Source organism: Thamnophis elegans, chromosome 4, assembly GCF_009769535.1.
Source record: "Thamnophis elegans isolate rThaEle1 chromosome 4, rThaEle1.pri, whole genome shotgun sequence".
NCBI lineage: Eukaryota > Metazoa > Chordata > Lepidosauria > Squamata > Colubridae > Thamnophis > Thamnophis elegans.
Window position 1 is genome coordinate 135,109,292 of NC_045544.1, and position 22,115 is coordinate 135,131,406.

General features: G+C 44.6%; 1 protein-coding gene across 6 annotated transcripts in view; it reads right to left on the reverse strand.

The window, feature by feature from the left end:
- Nucleotides 1–22,115, reverse strand: part of USP32 (ubiquitin specific peptidase 32) — a 214,242-nt gene that overhangs the window by 72,955 nt on the left and 119,172 nt on the right. For all 6 annotated transcript variants that reach the window (XM_032215792.1, XM_032215794.1, XM_032215797.1 and 3 more), the window contains exons 6-8: nt 9,953–10,084; nt 7,538–7,645; nt 3,932–4,047 (exon numbers count right to left, since the gene is read on the reverse strand). In XM_032215792.1, the coding sequence (XP_032071683.1) occupies nt 3,932–4,047; nt 7,538–7,645; nt 9,953–10,084 (356 nt within the window). The remainder of the gene's footprint in view (nt 1–3,931; nt 4,048–7,537; nt 7,646–9,952; nt 10,085–22,115) is intronic.

The window sequence follows — 22,115 nt, forward strand, 5'->3', positions numbered from 1 at the left end:
GAGAAGAACAGGAAGATCCCATGAAAGTTAAGAACATTATTCCGAGGGTAATTTTGGTCTATGGATATAGACCCCCAAAAGTAAGAACACTGAGTTGAATCCATACAGTGTAGATTTGCTAAAATCAATGTGCAGCATTGCTCAATTAGTAGCAAATGGATCTGTCCCACTGATTTTAGCTGGTCTGATCCATGACAGATCAAATCTGGAATTCAGACTGTCTGATTTTATGGACCTTCTGGACAATTGGTTTCCAATTGTCCAGCAGGTTGTACAATTCTCCAGAAACATGCAGCCAACATGGCCCATTTTGGGCCTGGAACACCTACTGCACCAACCTGGAAGCCAAAACAAGGTGCGGGGCGCATATACGAGGGACGTGTGCGCATGTGTGTGTTTGTGAGGGGGTGCATGCGCAGGGAGCCCTCACATTGCATTTTGGGGTTGTACACGCTTTGGGCACTCTGTACCAAAAAGGTTAGCCATCACTGCCCTAGGGAGATACACCTGGTGGGACCCAGAAGAAGGGCCTTCTCTGTGGTGGCTCCCCCTCTCTCTGGAACATCATTTCCCCAGAGATTAGAATGGCCCCCACTCTAATATTCTCCCAGAAGGCGCTGAAGACCTGGTTCTGCCAGCGGGCCTGGGGAACCCAGAGCAGGATGGAGGCTATTAAATGGCTAGTATGAATGTGTGTTGTGTGTCAGAGTTCCAAATAGCATCCAAAAGTAAATCGGAGTCCAAGGCAAAGTATTGCTCAAAATTCCAATTTATTAAGAAATCCATGTTGGCACATCTGGGAAAACCCGAATCTGAAAGCTTCCTGGTTTTCTCCACCCAGTTGAAAGTTCAAGATCTTGCCCCCACACCCATAAGTCCATCCCATGGTCCAATCTTCCACTGCCATGCTGGCAGTTCCACCCATCCATTCCCAGTCAGGTGCCGAGGTGCAGAGACAAAGGATGACCTTGGTTTTCTAGAAAGAATTTCGTTGTGGCTACATAGTATGTGACTCCATACAATCCCCCCTCCCATTTTCCCACAATAGAAAATGCATATGGCTGCAGGCCTGACATTTTTATTATTACTTTTTCCTTTTATTCTTCTTATTTTTTTTATATGCTGTTTTTATATCCTTGCAAGCTGCCTTGAGTTGCCATGTGCGAGTTGGCGGCGATATAAAATTTCCAAATAAATAAATAAACAAGTTTACAAAAACCAATCCACAAGAGAACCAGTCAGCTGCTCAGAATTTAAATATAGCTCCAAATCAACAACCAATCACACCACCAACTGATCACACAGGCCCACGAGACATTTATAAGTTGTATGTTTATGTTTTGTATGTTTATTATACTTGTACAGGGCGGGGCATAACCTTTTCCTAGGGGGTCACAGTAAGATCGACAGCAGTTTACAACTTTCGCGACACCTCATTTTAAAGCCCATAAAAAACTGAATTGAATGAGCTATTAAATGTTAAATTTGCTTTAAGAATGGCTGGAAAATTCGATTCGGAAGAACAAAGGATCATTGACAGAATAAAATGCATTGCCTTTCGAGAGGCTCGCGATGCTGGAGCGACGTTTATCAATCGAAAATGGATTGCAAACAAATTGAAACGTCATCCGGATTGGGTTACTGATAATTGGAACAAAACAGCCCAAGAATGTTTCACAAAATTTGGAGAAGGGCGTCCTCTGCAACTGTCCCAAGAAAGCAAAGCCATCATTGCAACTGGCAGTCGCAAACAACGAAAAGGAAACCGAAAAGTGGCCCAAGAAATCCTTCAAATTCGTGGAAAACGAGTTGATCAAAGGACAATCGGCCGATATCGAGAACGAGAAGGTTTGAAGCCATTCCACGTCATTTGCAAACCATTGAAAACTCAAACACACGTTCAAGATCGGCTTTGGTTGTGCGATTGGTTGTCTGAATGGACCGAGGAAGATTTTCTTCATTTGGCGCCATCTGACGAATTCTTCGTTTATGCCATTCGAAAACCGAATTTCCAGAACGATCGAATTTGGGCTAAAGACGTCGACGACATCGCCAAACATGAACGATATCGACAAATCGTTCGCAATCCGACTTGCATCGGGATTTTCGTCATTTTCACAGCCAGGAAACTGCATTGGGTTTTGAAGGATAAAGGGGAATCCTGGGATGGCAGTTATTTCCGTGAGAAAATTTTATTGGAGAATGTCATTCCATTTCTCAGTGATCCAGACAATGTCTTGGTGGTTGGTGAGGCTGTCTTTCTTCATGACAAAGCTCCTTGCATGCGTGCAAATGCGACTCAGCAATTGTTAAAGGAAAACAATGTCGAATTTTGGGGCAATGACGTCTGGCCGGGAAATTCGCCAGATCTCAATCCGGCAGAGAACATTGGGGCCATAATTAAGGATGAAGTGGAAGCTCTGATGATTCAGGAGCAAGGTCAAAATCGATATTCGGTTGAAACTTTGAGAATGAATTTGGAAACTGTGTTGAAAAATCTGGAAAATCGAACGGAACTGTTTGAAGATTTGTTGTGTTCTTATCCACCTCGTTTGAATGCTGTTCGAAGGGCTAATGGTGGTCATACTGACTATTAAATCGTGTCAATAAACTCAGTTTTTGATGGGCTTTCGAATGGTGTATGAATTATTTGTGTTGTTATTACAAGTGTTGCTGTGACCCCCTAGGAAAAGGTTATGCCCCGCCCTGTATGCCGCCCTATTCCCGAGGGACTCAGGGTGGCTAACAAACAAGTGGGGAAGGGGGAAATACAAAAAACAAACAAGACAGAAACAAAATATACAAAACAGATTAAAAGCTACACAACAGCCACAACAATTCAAGTGGGGCTAGGAACTCATCAGCCCCAGGCCTGCCGGAACAGCCAGGTCTTGACGACTTTGCGGAAAGCCGGAAGGGTGGTGAGGGTCCGAATCTCCACGGGGAGATCGTTCCAGAGGGCCAGAGCAGCCACAGAGAAGGCCCTCCCCCGAGGGGTCGACAGTCGACATTGGCTAGCTGATGGTATTCGGAGGAGGCCTAATCTGTGGGATCTAATTGGTCGTAGATCAGTTAAAGAGGAACAGGACAAGACAATCCTACTGATGTACTGACCTAGTGTGGTAACGAAATGTTCAGAAAGTAAATTGAAAGAAGCTTGGAGAGCAAACCACTGGCAAAATGGGCAGTCCTTGTTTAGTTAATATTAATGTTTTTCAAATATTTTTTAATTGTCTTACATGCCATTTTAAGTATACATTACATAATTGTTATTCTTCTTTATGTTTATCATTCTTATACATTTATTATTTCATTTAATAGGTTATAATATACAGTTTGAGTTGCTTTATTTACCATCCCTTCCTCCTGTTGTAACACCACCTTGTTTTCCCTTTCTTTTCTCCCTCCCTCCCTCCTTTCTCTACTTTCTTCCTCCTCTCCTTCCCCTTCCTTCTTCCATTACCTTTCTCCTACTCCTACTCTTCCTCTTCCCCTGCCTACCCTCTCTCCTTCTCCTTCTCTCTCTTCCATCTTCCTCTCCTTCTCCTTCCTTCTTCCCTTCCCTTTCTTCCTCTTCCCCTTCCCCTTCCCCTTCCCCTTCCTACCCTCTCTCCTCTTTCTCCCCCTTCCATCCTCCTCTCCTTACCCTTCCTTCTTCCCTCACCTTTCTTCCTATTCCTTTTCCTACCCTCTCTCCTTCTCTTTCTCTCCCTTCCATCCTCCTCTCCTTACCTCTTTCTCCTTTCCCCCCATCTTCCTTTCATTCTCTCCTCCGCTCTCTCTTTCTTTTCTATTATTGTAGGTGTCTCTTTCAGATCTCAGTTTATGTTTCCTTGGGATGGTATTTCCGCAAACCCAAATATAACTTGATATCATTTCTTATTAATATTTAATTAATATTTAGTTAATATTAATGTTGAATGCCACTTACTGGAATGTTATCAATACGATTATCTTTCCAAACTTCTAGAAGGGCCACGACCATTTCTTCAAGTTCAACCTTAGACAAAACTCCGTCTCGATCAACGTCGAAAACCTTGAAGCAAACTGAAAGAGACAGAAATGGTTATTCTAACAGAACTAAACAGCTGATGATGACTAAAAAGATTTTAAAGGCTGAGATGAAACCAAAACTGGATGGGTTTTTTTTGGAACTTATGGATAGTTGATTAAAAAAGATGTAAAAGACTGGTTTTATATGCGGGAACTGCAGCAAGATTCTCGTTACGCACAAAGATGAAAAAATGCTGAAAATGCCCATAATGAAGGAATGGATTGGGAAGATGGCAGAATTAGCAGAGAAGGCAAAAATTGACCTGTTTGGCCAAGGATCAAACAATATTTTTTACAATAGGCTGGAAACCCTTGATGGACTTTTTGCTGACAATGGGGGGAAAAAATCAAATGATGATTTCAAGATTTGACCATTGGGGGGGGAAAAGATTGAATAGGGGGCTGAAGGGATCATTGTAATGTTAAGGAGCGATAAGGGATAATCAGTTTGCTTACAACTGCTTTAAACTGCTTCTTTTATTTATTTGTTTGTTTATTTTATTTTGATTCATCTGGCTGAGTCTGCAATGAACCACGCTAATAGTCATCTTGAGATTTTACTATTTCTCTACATCATTTTCATTTCTAGGCTGCTGCTTTTAACTTAATTCTTTTTTTTAAAAAAAAGTATGCTTTTAATAGGATGATGAACTGCTGTGAAGAAATCCTACATTTTAAAAAGCAGATCTATCTATCTATCTACCTATCTACCTATCTACCTACCAGTGGTGGGTTGCTCATCCCGTTCCAACCGGTATAGTTGGAACGGGGCCGGCGGCGTCCTCGTGCACGCACGCAGTTCATGCATGCGTCTTAGCGCCTGCGCGATGCTCTAGCTGCTCGTGAAGAATCGCGCAGGCACTGTATGTGCCATGCGCCTGCGTGGAAGTGCAGAAACCTTCAAAGACTGGTAAGGAGCGCGGGCAGGTGCGTGGGCCCTTCGGCGTTCCCGGAAGTTACTTACTTCCGGGTTCACCGACCAACCGGTCCGCGCAGACCGCCGCGGACCGGTTGAAACCCACCCCTGCTACCTACCTACCTACCTACCTACCTACCTACCTACATACATAAATACATACATACATACATACATACATACATACATACATATCCATCCCTGTTCTAGTCTAACCCTCTGTCAAGGCATGAGCCTTATACCATCCCAGCTAAATGGTTGTCCAATGTATTTTTGCAACTCTCCAGTAACGGAGCACGGGCAAGCTCAGGAGGCAAGCTATTCCATTGATTAATTGTTCTCGCTGGCAAAAAATATAAAATTGTCCTTATTTCTATGCGGCAAATTTTCCCAAAGCCAGTGCTCATGCTGAAGCGCATGTCTTTTGGGAAACCAACTCTCAAATATAAGATGAGTGGAATTTATGGATGGGCTCCGAGCTGGCCTTAACTCCTTCTGTGATTTTATTGCTTTTATGACCTGGAAATGTCAAAGTGTCTGTGTGGCACACACAAACGCCGACACAAACATGTGGTATACTCCCCCCACCCCCAAAGAGGTTGACATTAGCTGTTTTTTTCCTCCTGGGTACGTAGAATAGTGTTTTTTGACTTCCACAATTTTATGATGAGAGGATTTCAATTCCCAGAATTCCCCAGCCAGCATGCATTCTGGGAGCAAGCTGGCTGGGGAATTCTGGGAGTTGTAGTCCACTCATCTCAACAACATTGTTTAGGTTGAGAAACACAGTGATTTAGAGATGGATCAGTCTTGGCTCTATAAGGATAATATGTAAAAACAGAGGGGAGTTTATTACCTGCACATTTTTCCTCCTTTTTTTTTAGGAAAAAAAGAAGCTTCTGATATCTGCCTCCCTAATCTGCATTTTTTAAGGCTTCTGTGTGTCCATTCCCCCCTTTATTATTATTCTTTCTTTTATTGGGGCATGCACATATTAAGGAAATATAATCTCCCAAATGATGGTTTTGGAATGAGGGCTTTTAAAAGCTAATTCCTAATCATCTTCCAGCTCTATTAATTCAATATATTATTATGAGTTACTCTCATTTGATGTCAATTACAATCAATTTTTCTGGAAGAGGTTGTCTGGTTCACTGGTAGTCGATAAACGCTGCCCCCCACTTTTTGGGGGGAGGGAGCTGGATTTTAATTTCTCTTTAATAAAATATTTATAAGCGCAAACAGTTAGCTCCGTTTACGGCATTGATATTTGTGTCTAGGTGAATGGAGCATGTGGAGAGCTTGTGTGCTGCAAATGCCAATATTTGCTCTTTGGAAAAAGAAGAGTAAACAGATTATATCGTTTATTGCATCTCTGGTGCTGGTGTATTTCGGTCCCTTCGCTCTTGGAAATAGATTTCCTCCCTCTAATGGAGGCCACTCTTCAGAAAAGTCTCCTGTGACTCCTTTTAACGATGCCCTGTTTGCAGCTATTCCCTCCCACAAATTTTCCAGTGTCTGCACTAAACTCTAGATAGCATCTATAACACTCCATTCTTCTATTTTCCCTATAATAACAACAACCCAGCTTCATCTCTAGCTGGCTGGGCTGAGCGAGAGAAATTGGGCCAAAGTTACCCAGTAGCTTTCAAGCCTAAGGCAGGACTAGATTGGCCCAAAATCACCCAATGACTTTCATGTCTAAGACTGGACTAGAACTCACCGTCTCCTGCTGATTGGCCCAAAGTTACCCAGCAGCTTTCAAGCCTACAGCAGAACTAGAACTCACCATCACCTGGTGATTGGCCCCAAATCACCCAATGACTTTCATGTCTAAGACTGGACTAGAACTCACTGTCTCCTGCTGATTGGCCCAAAGTTACCCAGCAGCTTTCAAGCCTACAGCAGAACTAGAACTCACCATCACCTGGTGATTGGCCCAAAATCACCCAATGACTTTCATGTCTAAGGCTGGACTAGAACTCACCGTCTCCTGCTGATTGGCCCAAAGTTACCCAGCAGCTTTCAAGCCTACAGCAGAACTAGAACTCACCATCACCTGGTGATTGGCCCAAAATCACCCAATGACTTTCATGTCTAAGACTGGACTAGAACTCACTGTCTCCTGCTGATTGGCCCAAAGTTACCCAGCAGCTTTCAAGCCTACAGCAGAACTAGAACTCACCATCACCTGGTGATTGGCCCAAAATCACCCAATGACTTTCATGTCTAAGACTGGACTAGAACTCACCGTCTCCTGCTGATTGGCCCAAAGTTACCCAGCAGCTTTCAAGCCTACAGCAGAACTAGAACTCACCATCACCTGGTGATTGGCCCAAAATCACCCAATGACTTTCATGCCTAATGCGGGACTAGAACTCATCCTCTCCTGGTGCATCGAACCGGCAGAAATGCCATCAAAAACCCACCCCAGCTGCGTATGCGTGAAAGTGATCTGTGTGGCCATTTTCCAGGGATGAGACGGTGAGAGTGAGGGATGCTAAGCCGAACCTGGGAGCGACTGTAATCCCTGAAGGGGAGCCTGGGAAGCCTCCTAGCCATACTCACACTTCTGCCGTTCCGCCAGTGGCCCCCTGCAGCACGCCGAGAGTCCGCACGAGATTTCCTTGAAGTCGATGTGATTGTCGCGGTTTTCATCAAAGGCGTTAAACAGGCCTGCAAAGGGTCCCAAAGCAGCAGGCTGAGTTTGTTTCAGTTATAGGCAGCGCTCAGATGTTCAATCAAATCATGGTTTTCATTAGCTGAGATTTACAGGTAGTCCTCAACTTACATTCATTTAGCAACTGTTCAAAGTTACAACCCCAACCCTAAGAACAGTTCTCGCCTATTTCTGTTATGGTTGCCTCCTTTATCCTCACCAAGGGGGAAAAGAACAGGGTTCAATTTGGCAGCCTCCGGATGGGTTCGAATCCCTAGCGCCGCGTAACCGAGTGAGCTTCGGTTACTTGTCCCAGCTTCTGTCAACATAGCCGTTCGAAAGCAGGTTAAAAATGCAAGTAGAAAAAGAGGGACCACCTTTGGTGGGAAGGGAACAGCATTCCATGTGCCTTTGGCGTTTAGCACTGGCTCTTCAGCTTTGAAATGGAGATGAACACCGCCCCCTAGAGTTGGGAATGACTAGCAAATATGTGCGAGGGGAACCTTTACTTTTAGATGGGTTACAACTACAATTCCCAGAATTCATAACAGGCAAATCTAGAAGGGATTACAGGAAGATGCTCAAGATTTGCCTCCTATTAAGCACCAATCTTTTCATTGCTTGCTTTTGTACTGGGCAAACTGTCCTAAAATCCTTTAGGAATTTATGAAAACTTTTAATGCAGTTGTTTCAAGTTCACTATTTATGGCCTGTACAGAGAGAGCTTCTGAGGTGGGACTAAGGAGCATGCGTATTGGGACTGCCAAAGCCAGTAGTGAAACATATACAATTTCACTAAATACAGGAAGTCCTCGACTTGCAACAGTTCATGTAGTGACCATTCGAAGTTACAACGGCACTGAGAAAAGCGACTTACGACTGTTTTCACACTTGGCAACTGACTCACATTTATAATTCTTGTGGCATCCTGGGGCCATATGATCCCCTTTTGCGACCTTCTGACAAACCAAGTCAACGGGGAAGCCAGATTCACTTAACAACCGGGTTACTAACTGAACAACTGCCGTGATTCGCTTAACAACTGTTCCTGCCCTCTAGGAGGAGGTTTCCAAGTATTTCTAGCAGGACTACCAGATTCTGTAACAGTTTTGTTCCAAAGGTGGGCTTCACATGATTTAACAACCAGTTTGACTAGTACACTGAAAATGTGAGCGTGCGTGTGTGCACTCTTGCTTCGCTAGCGCACACGGCATCACACAGAGATTTCCTGCTTCTTGGGCAGCTGTGGTGAGTAGAGCGGGAAACCTCCTGGGCTGTGAGGGCAGGGCGAGCAAGCCAGAGAGTGAAATATGTAGGACAGGATAGCGTCAGAGCGAGTCCAGCCAGTTAGCCTGAACCGGTCCGAACCGGCAGCAGCCCACCACTGCTTTGTTCCCGATGCCATCCATCTGGTAAACTTTCAAGATTAGTTTTTCTTGCCATGTATTGTATTTTTCGGAGTATAAGACGCACCTTTTTCCCTCAAAAAAGAGGCTGAAAATCTGGGTGCATCTTATACACTGAATACAGGATTTTTTGCCTCACGAAACCCCGCCCCCTTCACCAAAATGGCTGTGCATAGCCTTTAGAAGGCTTTCAGAGAGCTCCTGGGGGCTGGGGAGGGCAGAAATGAGTGAAAAATGAGCTGTTTTTTGCTCAATTCCCCCCCCAAAGCCCCCAGGAGTACTCTATAAGCCTCCTAAACGTTATGCATGCTATTTTTTTGACAAGGAAAGGGGCTGTTTTTGCTAAAAACGGGCTGTTTTTTGCTCATTTGGGGGGGGCACCCCCCAGCAGCACTCTACAAGCCCCCTAAAGGCTATTCATGCCTTTTGGGGGGGGGGAACAGGACGTTTTTGGGAGGTTTGCAGAGTGCAAAAACCTTTTTTTAAAATTTGCCTCTTCAAAACCTTGGTGCATCTTATACTCCAAAAAATATGGTAGTTTTTCTTGCCATGTACATGTATACATCCGAACTGCACTGTGTTGTTTCACTGTGTCATGTAAAATAAGTGGTTATAGGCATAATTTTGAATTCATTCATTCATTCATTCTGTCATGTTTATGTAGTGTATACTGGAGGTGGTGACACTTTTCATTGTAAGCAATGAAATTTCATTTTAATGTATGTCAATTGTTGTCAAAGGCACAATAAAGTTATTCTAAACCTTTCTAAGACAGGTTATGAAATGGGGGCAAAGCTCAGCTGACCACTTTTTCATTTTGCAAAAGACATTTTGGCCTCCATTGTGGTTGTATGTCGAGGACTATTTGTGTTGAAAGAAAACCAAGGACAGATAAGATCATCAACGAAATTTACATACCTTCGCTCAGGGATGGATGGATCGGAGGGGAAACCAGGAGGCCAAACGTTTCCAGATCAAAGCGGCCCGTTCTCGATTGAGCTTTCAGGAGCCAATAGCGTTTCTCGAGGTCGATGATATCCGATTCTTCCACTGCAATAAAAGCCAAGACGATCAAAGTCAGACAAATGAAAACGGTGCTTTTAAAGTCAAGGGTGTGTTGTGTCGGCCACTTTACACAGGCAACAAGCTCAAAGGAGGGATTCCAGGAATGCGGATTGTTTCACGGAACAAGGACTCTTAATGTGAGGTCCGTAGTGCAGTTTACTTTCCACCATTCAATATATTGAAGAGGCAATATATGGCTAGGGCTGGGGTCAGCCACCTGTGGCTCTGGAGCTACATGTGGCTCTTCCATCCCTCTGCTTTGGCTCCCTGTTGCCAGTTGGTAAAAGGATGCTGCGCTAGGAGGACACTCTATGGTGGGGGAACTGGACTTCCAGTCAGCAGATGAAAAAGGACATAGCACTAGGAGGAGACTCTATGGTGGGGAACCAGACTTCCGGTTGGCTCCAGAATTGAATGCGGGCTTCCGGTTAGGACCTTTGTGACTCTTTGAGTGTTTAAGGTTGCCGACCCCTGGCCTAGGGCAGTGATGGTGAACCTAGGGCGCCCAGGTCAAAGGTGACACACAACATTTTTGTGCCGGTGTTCACTAATGTCTGACAGCAACTATTTGTTCTGACCGAGGCTTCCCCAAAAAACATGAAGCAGATTCCTGGTCCTGACAAAACCCACCTTTTATTAAACGAATGTGAATTCCTCTCATTCACCTTCACCAAAGGCCTGGCAAACAGTCTTTCAAAGGTGAATTTATGACCACAGACCTTATCTGGCTTGGAAAGCTGCCATGTAAATATTTTCCAAACACAGTGCTGTGCAAAGAAAGACTTGGCACAGAGTCAACAAAGGTAGAATTAGCCTTCTACCCATTAGCAACAGAACTCATCACAAGGCACCTGGGGAGATTACATCACCCAGCAAGATTCAACTAAGTTGAGATTAAAGCACTCCTGATAAGTGACCATCCAGCCACTGTTTGGAAACATCCAGTGAAGGGAGCCCCCAACCATCTGGGTCAATTGGTTCCACTGTCAGAGGCAGGTCAGTCAAAATACTCTCAGAGACATCTGTATACCCTTGCAGTACAGAAGTGGGTTGCTGCGGGTACGACCCAGTAAGGCCGTACCGGTAGTGGCCGGGAGCAGCGGAGAGCGTACCGGTATAGTGGCTCGTTTGGCCCACCTGCCCGCCCACGCTCTATTGCTGTTTTTATGGCAAAGGGCAAAGTGCGCATGTGCGCACAGAATGCGGTGCCTGCACAAGTCCCAACAAGCAGCTGATTGTCGCCAGGGCGGTGGATTACGCATGTCCGGTGCATGCACGAACAAACCGCGATCAGCGTACCGGTAGCAACGGTAAGAACAACTCACCACTGCTGCAGTATGTCAAGTTACCAAACAAGGCAATTCAGAAAAAAAAAATGTATGGACATGAATAATGATTGCTTTATTGATTCAAAGCACCATGCATTTATCGTTCAAAGGATCATAAAAAGGGCTGTAAATATTTCCTTTCAGAAGGCTGTCCAAGGGAATATTGCTCAGAGCATAGAATATGGAATAACACAGTTGGAAGGGACTTTGGAGGTCTTCTAGTCCAATCCCCTGTTCGAGCAGGAGACCGTATACCATTTCAGACAAATGGCTGTCCAATCAATTCTTAGAAACCTCCAATGATGGAGCACCCACAACCTCTGGAGGCAAGAGAGAGCCGAGGTGGCGCAGTGGTTAGAGTGCAGCACTGCAGGCTACTTCAGCTGACTGCAGTTCTGCAGTTGGGCTGTTCAAATCTCACCGGCTCAAGGTTGACTCAGCCTTCCATCCTTCCGAGGTGGGTAAAATGAGGACCCGGATTGTTGGGGGCGATATGCTGACTCTGTAAACCGCTTAGAGAGGGCTGAAAGCCCTATGAAGCGGTATATAAGTCTAACTGCTATTGCTATTGCTATTTTTTGCAGAAGGGAATGGGGAGAAATGGATTTGGAGCCCTTTATCTCGTTCAACCACTACTTCATCTGCTAAGATAATACAATTTTTATACCACTTCAATTCTGTACTGCGTCAGTGTGCTTAGAACCGTGTCTATGGAGATTCTCAGTCATGCAGGTCATGGTTGTCCCAACGGAGCTTATTTTCAAGAGGCAACTGGACTTTCTGGCTTTTCTTTGAAGAAGTTTTGCTTCTCATCCAAGAAGCTTCTTCAGCTCTGACTGGATGGTGAGGAAATGAAAGGATTTATATTCTTTGCAGACAGCTGGTCTTTTGCATAACAACCTGCTAAAAGGTTGCAATGGCCAGCTGTCTGCAAGGAATATAAATCCTTCCATTCCCCACCATCCAGTCAGAGCTGAAGAAGCTTCTTGGATGAGAAGCAAAACGTCTTCAAAGAAAAGCCAGGAAGTCCAGTTGCTTCTTGGGGGGAAAAAAGCACCTTTGGGACTTAGAATAGCATGTTTGTTCCCAGAACTATAGATATTTAGTTGCACTTCATTTATTTTTAAATAAAATGGTGCGATAGTGTCAGAAAATAGCTCTGTCATTTCTGCCGATGCAGGAAAATAAAGCAGCATTTAACATACATTAGATACACAGGTGTGACCTTGAGAAATTAGGCAGCACAGATTGCGCTGTGGCCTTCTGCATCTTCCCAAAAATGATGCATTTAGCTTCAAAGAGTTGCCAACAAGGGCCACCTGTGTGTTCAAAGGCATTTTGGCTGTACAGCTTTTGTGCGCATAGAATTAAAGGAGCATCTTTTTTAACTGGGGCTAAAATTATCCGAGGCTAAAATCCAACGTTATAGCAGTTCTTGATCATACATGGAATCCTTGACTTATAACCATTCATTTAGTGACTGTTTAAAGTTGCATTGGAAAAAGTGATTTACAACGGTTCACGCTTATAAACCTTACAGCATCCCCATAGCGATGTGATCAAAATACAGAGATTTGGCAACCGACTCATATTTATGACGGTTGCAGTGTTCCCAGAGTTAAGGGATCCGCTTTTGCGACCTTCTGGCAAGCGAAGTCAAAGGGGGAAGCCAGAATTCACTTAAACAACCGTGCTACTGACTTAACAACTGGGGTGATTCAATTAGCAACGGTAACAGGAAAGGTCGTAAAATGGGGCGAAAGTCATTCAAAAATGTTGGGCTGAATTGTGGTCATAAGTTGAGGACTACCTGACTCTCAGCCCTGTCCTGTTTCCCAAAACGTTCATAGATGCATGTAGCAGCAGGTGCATGAAAGTGAAGCCAAGAAAGGAGAGAGAACTGGCTAGTATTTGGAGAGAGGACTTGAAGCAAATCTTAGGGGATAGGAGAATTAGTAAAAAGGATCAAAAGACAAATAACGCTGCGCCATTTCCACAGGGCTGCCAAGAAAACGTCGAGCTAAATGACGTTACCAGGAGTTCAGCTCTATTTGATGGGACTTTAGCTTTTTATGAGGCTATAGATTTACTAGAGCGCTTTGGCAAAATGACTTGAAATATTTAAAACTAGCTGATAACCGCCGGTGCCTGGGTATTTTTTTCATAGGGAAGGAAATGTCTAGACCCCGATAGCGAACCTATGGCACGCGTGTCACAGGTGGCAAATGGAGCCATATTTACCGGCACGGCAGCCCTACACTCCGGTGCGCATGTGCGTGCCGCCCAGCTGATTTTTGGCCTTCCGGAGGGCCAGGAAAGGCCGTTTTAGGCTCCGGAGGCTTTCCTGAAGCCTCGGGAGGGCATAAACATTTTTCGCCCTCCCCAGGCTTCAGGAAAGCCTCCGGAGCCTGGGGAGGGCAAAAAACGGCCCAACAGCCCAATCGGAAGTTCGGGAAACTTCTGGTTGGGCTGTTTTTCACCCTCCCCAGGCTCCGGAGGCTTTCCTAAGAGCCAAGGTGGCGCAGTGGTTAAATGCAGCACTGCAGGCTACTGCTAGATCAGCAGTTTAGCGGTTCAAATCTCACTGGCTCAGGGTTGACTCAGCCTTCCATCCTTCCGAGGTGGGTAAAATGAGGACCCAGATTGTTGGGGGCAATATGCTGACTCTCTGTAAACCGCTTAGAGAGGGCTGAAAGCCCTATGAAGCGGTATATAAGTCTACTGCTATTGCTATTGCTATTTCGAAGGCCTGGGGAGGAAGAAAAATGTTTTTGCCCTTCCCAGGCTTCAGGAAAGTCTCCGGAGCCTGGGAACGGCAAAAACTCCCCGCGCCACGGGGGTGGGGTAGTTGGTCTTGTGTGCAGGTGGGTGGGCACACGTGAGTATATAATTTCTAATGTTTAATTTTCCCCCTTACCAGAGGGAGCCCCCTTATGGAGTACTGTGAAGCTGTTACCATGGCAACTCCTCTGCGCTGCACAGTAGAAGCCATTTTACAGCACAACAGGCTGTATCTTAACAGAACACACACCCCGAGGGATTTTAGGGGTATCTTACCCCCACAATATTTGTTTCCAGAGAGCAAGTCATCTGTGTATCAAGTTTGGTTGAAATTGCACAAGGTGTTTCAGAGTTATGTTGGAACATACACACACACAACCGTTTTTGTATATAGATGAAAATAATCACCTTTTAAACTCCTGTCTTTTGCTATTAAGCAGATGTATAACTGCCCAGTTGGAGTTACCCTAAAATCTTTTCTCCCGCAGAAGGAGGCCCTTACTATTTGGGAAGATTAAAGGGGGGGGGACCCTTAAACCTTTCTAGACAGTATTTAGCCAGAGTTTGATAATCGAAGTGAGAATTGCTAATCTCTTGGCCAAGAATGCTGAAAAGGGAAGGCTTCCTTGCCAGACAGACAGAAAGTTGCTGTATATTTCAGGTTTCAGAATGGCTAAATAATAAAGGTAGTCCTCGACTTACGACCATTCGTTTAGTGACTGTTCAAAGTTACAACAGCACCAAAAAAAAGTGATGTCCGTTTATGACCGTTGCAGCATCCCCATGATCAGTTGATTGAAATTCAAAAGCTTGGCAACCGACTCATATTTATGATGGTTGCTGTGTCCCGGGGTCACATGATCCCCTTTTGCGACCTTCTGACAAGCAAAGTCAATGGGGAAGCCAGGTTCACTTAACAACTGGCTTACTAACTTATCAACTGCAATGATTCACTTAACAACTGTGGCAAGAAAAGGTCATAAAATGAGGCAAAATTAACTTAACTAATGTTTCGCTTAGCAATGGAAATTTTGGGCTCATTTGCCGTTGTAACTCGAGGATTACCTGTGCCTTGTCTTTAAAAAAAAACTGGGAATCTGGACTTGCAGGGAAAAACTTGGTACTCTTTTTGTAGAATTTGGGATTTATCCCAGAATAAGCGCTGCCATGAGCATTTTCTTCACTGACTTATAACAACACTTAAGACTGGTGCCGAATGAAAGATTTCTCAATACTTAGGAACAAAGTGGGGTATATTTAGCATTGCCACTGGTGATCTCATTACCAGATGGCCCTGAGTCCTTAAATCAACACCAGTTTCATAAGAGGATTTGACTTCAGCTCTTTGGAATGGCTAGCGCCACGAAGCAAACATGCGCAGAGGATTGACCGACAAACTCAAGAGGCCGCCTTGCTTTGAGACTTTGGGGTCTTCATTCAACCGACAACAATTTATGTATTAGTCTGTTAAATTGATTTCCTGATTATCTGACTGGGGAGGGGGGGGCTGGTCTAGGCGGCTCACAACAATAAAAATGGAAAAATGAAGTGTAAATGTACTGTATTTTTTGAAGTATAAGACAATACCCAAAATTTTGAAGAGGTCAATTTAAAAAAAAAGTTTTTCAACTCTGCAGACCTCTCAAACCCTCTGCACACCTCATTTTTTTGTGAAAAACCGGGCATGCAAAGAGTTTGAGAAAAACTGCAAAGTGCTACTGGGGGCTGGGAGGGGCAAAAGCGGGCCCGTTTTTTGCCAAAAAAAGACCATGCATAGCCTTTAGGAGGCTTGTAGAGTGTTCCTGGGGGGCTGAGGGGGAACGAGCAAAAAATGAGCCTCCCAAACCCTCTGCACGTCCATTTTTGTGAAGGGGGTGGGGTTTGGGGAGCCCCAAAATGCTGTATTCAGTATAAAAGAAGCACCCAAATTTTCACCCTCTTTTTTTTGGGGGGGGGAGGTGCGTCTTATATTCTGAAAAGTAAGGTAATAAATTTAAAGAATAACAAGGTGGGATCTTGGGATGTCTTCTAGTCCAATCCCTTGCTTAAGCAAGAGACTCTATACCAATAGTTCCCAATGTGGGGCCCAGGCCCCACAAGGGAGCAATTTGATTTTTAATGGGGGCAATTTGATTTTTAACGGGGGCAATTTGATTTTTAATGGGGGCAATTCGAACCTTGTTTAAACCAAGTTAATGGCCTTTTAGGCTTTCTCTGCATGAGCAGAGTTCACTTTTTGAGTAAAGTAAGAATTATACGTCACCGGGGGGGGGGGGGGGGGGAATCAGGATTTTAGAGATGCTTAAGTGGGCCTGGCCCAAAAAAGGTTGGGAACCACTGCTCTATACCATTCTGGAGAAGTGGTTGTTCAATTTCTTCTTTAAAAGCTCCAGTGATAGAGATGTGCCCAAATGAGGAACCTCTACAAATAAAACTGACCTGGAGCATTGCATGAATCAGAACAATGTCCGTGGTGGAAGCTGCAGTAAAGAAGACCAAAATGGCAGGGCAAGCCGCTAACGTAGAAAAAGACAGCAAGCCCCACTCCCTTCTAGCACTGATTTAACAGATTAACAGAGTTGGAAGGGACCTGTATCAGAGGCAGAGAGGGGGCCAGGGCCACCTGACAATTATCAGCTGCCTTCAGAGTCAGACATCAGTGAGGCAGACGAACAGCTGGAGCCTGTTCCCAGTGTGCGCATGCGCAGAGTAGCCAGACGAAGGGAGCAGCTAAAGAACAGGGGTCGACTTGGGAGTAAAGCCACAGGTAGCGATGAGTGGCCCTTCCCATAGGGAATAAAAGAGGAGCGAAAGGGGAGTGGAGTTTGCAGGAGACAATTAGTTTGCTTAATTGGTTCGTGACTCTCCAAGGCTCTTTGCCAAGTTTTGCAGATCTCGGCCTGGCAGCTCTCCAGGCCAGATAAGGTCTGTGACTATAAATCCTCCCTTGAAAGACTTTGCTGGATGTGAATGAGCAGAATCCACAGCAAATTAATAAAAGGGGCTTTTGTCGGTACAAGGAGTTTGCTTCGGGCTCTTGGGAAGCCTCGGTCAGAACAGGCAGTGGCGGATGGGGAGACTGGCATGCTGTGGTCCAGAGTTAGACAACAACAAGCACCTTTGTTTGCCAAGCAATAGGGATGTCAATGAAATGGGATGTGTGCTTTGCTGCTCGGGCGGCGAGGCCATGTTTGCTAGCATCAGTCAGAACCGAATGTGAAAAGTACTTTAGAGTTTTATTCCAACCTTGAACAAGGAGTTTATTTGAACTGTGGACTGAAACAACGCGTTTCAAGGTTGACTGGGTCTCGTGTGAGGTTGCAGGCTGTGGCATCAACAAAACCACCCAGCTCTGAAGAAACACAGGTTGCGTTTTGACTTTCCAACGCTCCAAACAGCCACCTTGAACTTGAAAAGGTTCGGGGGGGGGGGGGAGGGAATAGCAATCTACTAATCATAGTGACTGATGGTTTATCTCTGAAGAGAATACAGTTATTAGCATGATTGCATCAACCAGAGCTCGTAACTCAAAATATGAAATTTGAAAGTCAAAAGATGGATTGCATGCTGGGGTGGGGGCCAGTTCATCCACTGTTGCATAAAGCTTTTTTTTTTTTAAATGCTACTTTCATTGCTTATCTTAATATAACCCAGTCTAGGGAAGAGAATACGGTGTTATCTGTTATCAGCGTCTTTTATCAGGCAGGCTGCAAAGAAGTAAGGTCAAAGAAACCAAGTCCGTGTCAAGCTGTCGACTTCAGAGGAATTACTAATAAGCGTGAACATTTGCCGCTAACGACAGCCCAAGAGTTCCATTTCTTTGGATCAAACTCCAATTCGGGCAAGCGAAATCGGCTGTTCCCGCAAGGCAAAATCGGCAACTAAGTGGAAGAGAACATTCAGCTGATTGCAACAAAACTGCCCGTTGGCGTTTGTCATATTCAGAGTATTGATTACAAATTAAGCAAGCAGTCATTTCCAATCGTGGTCCAAACTGACGGCTAGGGGCTTTTCAGAACCTAATGCAGTGATGGCTAACTTTTTTTGTCTCCCGCATCCATGCATGCGCAGTAGAGAGCTGAAAAATCAGCTGGCCGGCAGGAGGCGGGTGCCCATGTGCTGTGGAGTTGAGCTGGGGCAAGGGCTCGCATGCCCACAGAGGGGGCATGCAAGCCACCTCTTGCGTGCCACCTGCGGCAAGTGTGCCATAGGTTCGCCATCACGGTCCTAATCTTCCAAATAACAAATGCAGGTAGTCCCTGACTTATGACTTACGAGAGTCTCCGTCATCCAGGTCATGGTTGTCCCAAAGGTGCTTTTTCAAGAGGTAACTGGACTTTCTTTGTTTTTGCCTGAAGAGGTTTCGCTTCTCATCCAAGAAGCTTCTTCCGTTCTGATTGAATGGTACAGAACGGAGGGATTTATTGAGCAGCCTTTTCTCAACGGGGGGGGGGGGGTTCGACACCCCTTGTCTCCTGTCTACAATACAATTCTTTCAGCAGTTCTAAAAAGGTCCCACACTCATTTGTGCTATTCAGGTGACACCCCCCCCTCGAGGGCACAGACAAACCTCCAAGTGGCCTCAATGACTCTCAGAAGCAGCGCTAATGACCAGAGGACTGCAAGGAATATAAATCTTTCCATTCCCCACCATTCAGAACTGAAGAAGCTTCTTGGATGAGAAGCGAAATGTCTTCAAGGAAAAACAAAGAAAGTCCAGTTGCCTCTTGAGAAAAAGCATTTCTGGGATTATGACACTTTTGTTTCACGACCAGTTGAAGTTATGACTGACCCTCCAAAAGGTATTTAGGACCAGTTCCGAACTTCCAATGCCCCTACCTAGTCACATGATTGCACACTCCCCCCCTCCACATTTCTGTTTGTTTGCAGCATCCCATGGTCACATGACTGTCATTTACAACATTTTTGCCAGAAACTGGGGTTTGCTTCCAGTTTTTGGCAAAAAAACAACAGCAACATCCTAAAAACCATCCAAAGCAAACAATTACATAACAAGCATTTCCCAAAAATGTTGCAAAATTGGATTGGTCTGCTTTATGACTATCACGGCTTACGGGCCGTAATTGTCAGGCTCAATTATGGTCAAAAATCAAGGACTGTCTGTAAATATTTAGGGTGGTAAATCCATAAACGTCTAGGAAATTCTGAAAACAGGCAATCCAAAATGTACACACTAAGGGGAAAAAAACATATTTCAGCTTGCAGAGACTTTGCAAATTAATCAAGTCTACATTGGCGCTTATTTGGGAATAATTCATTCGGTATTTATGTGAAGAGCCAACAAATTGCGCAAATTTACTACAAGCGGTTCAATGTTCCCCAGGGTTCCTGAGATTTAAACAGGTCTTACATTCCCAAACATTGTTCTTTTTTTGCTAGTTCCAACAGCTGAACCACAAAACCTCAAAATGGGGTGAGGGGGGGATGGGGGTACGGAAATCTAAGAATTTTAACAAGACTAAAATTATTGTCACAAAAAAAAAAAAATCGTTTACAGGTTTTCATGAAATCACAGCGCATAAAGTCTTCCGAAAATACCAACCACTGTTGGAAAGAATATATTTATTTTGCAGACAACATTTCGTAGGAAGACAAGAATCCACCCCACCCACTTTCCCGCCATTAGATGAGCATATTACACTAATCTAGATTCTCGGAAGACAAGAAAGAAAGAAAGAAAGAAAGAAAGAAAGAAAGGAAGGAAGGAAGGAAGGAAGGAAGGAAGGAAGGAAAAGAAGGAAAGAAAGAAAAGAAGGAAGGAAAGAAAGAAAAGAAGGAAGGAAAGAAAGGAAGGAAAGAAAGGAAGAAAGAAAGAAAGGAAGGAAGGAAGGAAGGAAGGAAGGAAGGAAGGAAGGAAGGAAGGAAGGAAAGAAAATAAGCAGGAGCTACCAATGGTTGCAGGCAACTCTCCCCTCAGATCCTGTCATCCAAGCTGCTACCCACTCCCATAATTTAATGCCCCCCCCCCCGCGCACGGCATTCTAGGAGCCTGGAGAGGATGAAAACGGCCTCCCCTGCCCCCCCTCGAGGCCAGAAACGGCTCATTATCTGACTTCTGGTGGGCCCAATAAGTCCATTTTTCATTCTCCCCACGCTCCAGAGGCTTTCTAGAAGCCTGGGGAGGGCGAAAAACAGCCAAACACACAAACTGGAAGTTTAGGAACGGACTTCCAGTTTGTGTGTTGGGCCGTTTTTCGCCCTCCCCAGGCTTCAGGTTTCTCTGAAGCCTCCGGAGGGCGAAAAACGGCCCAACGCACAAACCAGAAATCCATTCCTAAACTTCAAGTTTGCACGTTGGGTGGTTTTTCGCCCTCTTGAGGCTTCAGAAAATGGCCAGAAATCAAGCTGATGGGGCAACACCTCGCGTGCCCTCAGAAATTGACTCATGAGTGAGTGTGCGTGTAAATGAGCACGCGCATGTAGTTATATGCTTCTATCCTTGATATGGATTTATTTGTCTGAAAGTCAATGGTGAGTGATACACTTGAGGGCTCAATTTTATAAACGGGATGCCTTTTTAATAGATGCTTTGATGTAATACTACATTAAACACTTTACATTCTTCTGGCCATTTTATTGTTGCTGGGTTTATCTAATCTGTTTTCCAGCTATGCATACTGTTGTTGTTGTTAGTTGCGAAGTCGTGTCCGACCCATCGTGACCCCATGGATAATGTTCCTCCAGGCCTTCCTGTCTTTTACCATCCTCTGGAGTCCATTTAAGCTCATGCCTATTGCTTAAGTGACTCCATCCAGCCACCTCCTTCTCTGCCGTCCCCTTCTTCTTCTTCTGCCCTTCCATCTTCCCCAGCATGAGGCTCTTCTCCAGGGAGTCCTTCCTTCTCATTTGGTGGCCAAAGTCTTTGAGTTTCCTCTTCAGGATCTGGTCTGGTGAAGAGCAGTCAGGGTTGATCTCCTCCAGGACTGATCGGTTGGATGGCCAAGTGCCTTTTAATTTCTTGGCTATGCATATACAAACAAAAATATGTCATTTGTGCATGTTTAGGCAAGGGACTGGGGAAATCTCCCAATGTAGATTTGGCAACCATAGGATGATTCAGAGAGGAAGCTGGGCATCGTGAAAGATTCATGTCTATGTCTATATATTTTATTCTTCCTTTATGGGAGTTATCATCTTAAATTTATTTTCCTTTAGGGTAACTGTTCTAGCCAGTTCTCAGTAGTCCTAAGATTAAAATAGATCTCATTCACAGAGGTGGAACTCTCTCCCCACTCTTGCAATGTTCATCTAGCAGGTGATAACATTCCTTGATTTCAAAACATGCAACTGCTGAGAAGCCCACCGTCTCAGCCATATCTTGTGGAGATATGCGTAACACGGGGGTAACATAAATTCTGCATTCTTTTGAGTACCAAGTCAAAATATATAGGTTCTATTTTTTCCCCATTGGGCCATGGCATTTTAAATTGATTGCTTACTTTGCTGGCTGAAACAGTTGCAACTCTCAATTGCACTGACTTAATTTTTATGGCCAAAATATGGAAAGAGGTGTGTGTGTGTGTGTGTCGACCTGGGTGGTGGGTGGAGTCCGTTTATTGACTAGGGCTGGTTTCCAGATGTCTGAGAGGCAGGAGGCATCGTCACGTTTATTCGTGTTGTGGGGGTGTTTCTCTATTTCGATGGCTTCCATAATTATTCTCTTGTTGAAGTTTTCAGTTTTGGAGATTAATTTGGTTCCTTCAAAATCAATTTCATGTCCTGTAGCTTTAAGGTGCTGGAAAAGGGGGGAAGGTTTTTCTTTTTTTCTGACTGCGTTCTTGTGTTCTGCGATGCGTGCATTTATTCTCCTATTCCTTTGTCCAATGTATGTGGCTGGGCAGATTTTGCATGGTATTTCGTAGAGTCCTTGGTTTTCTAGCTGGATC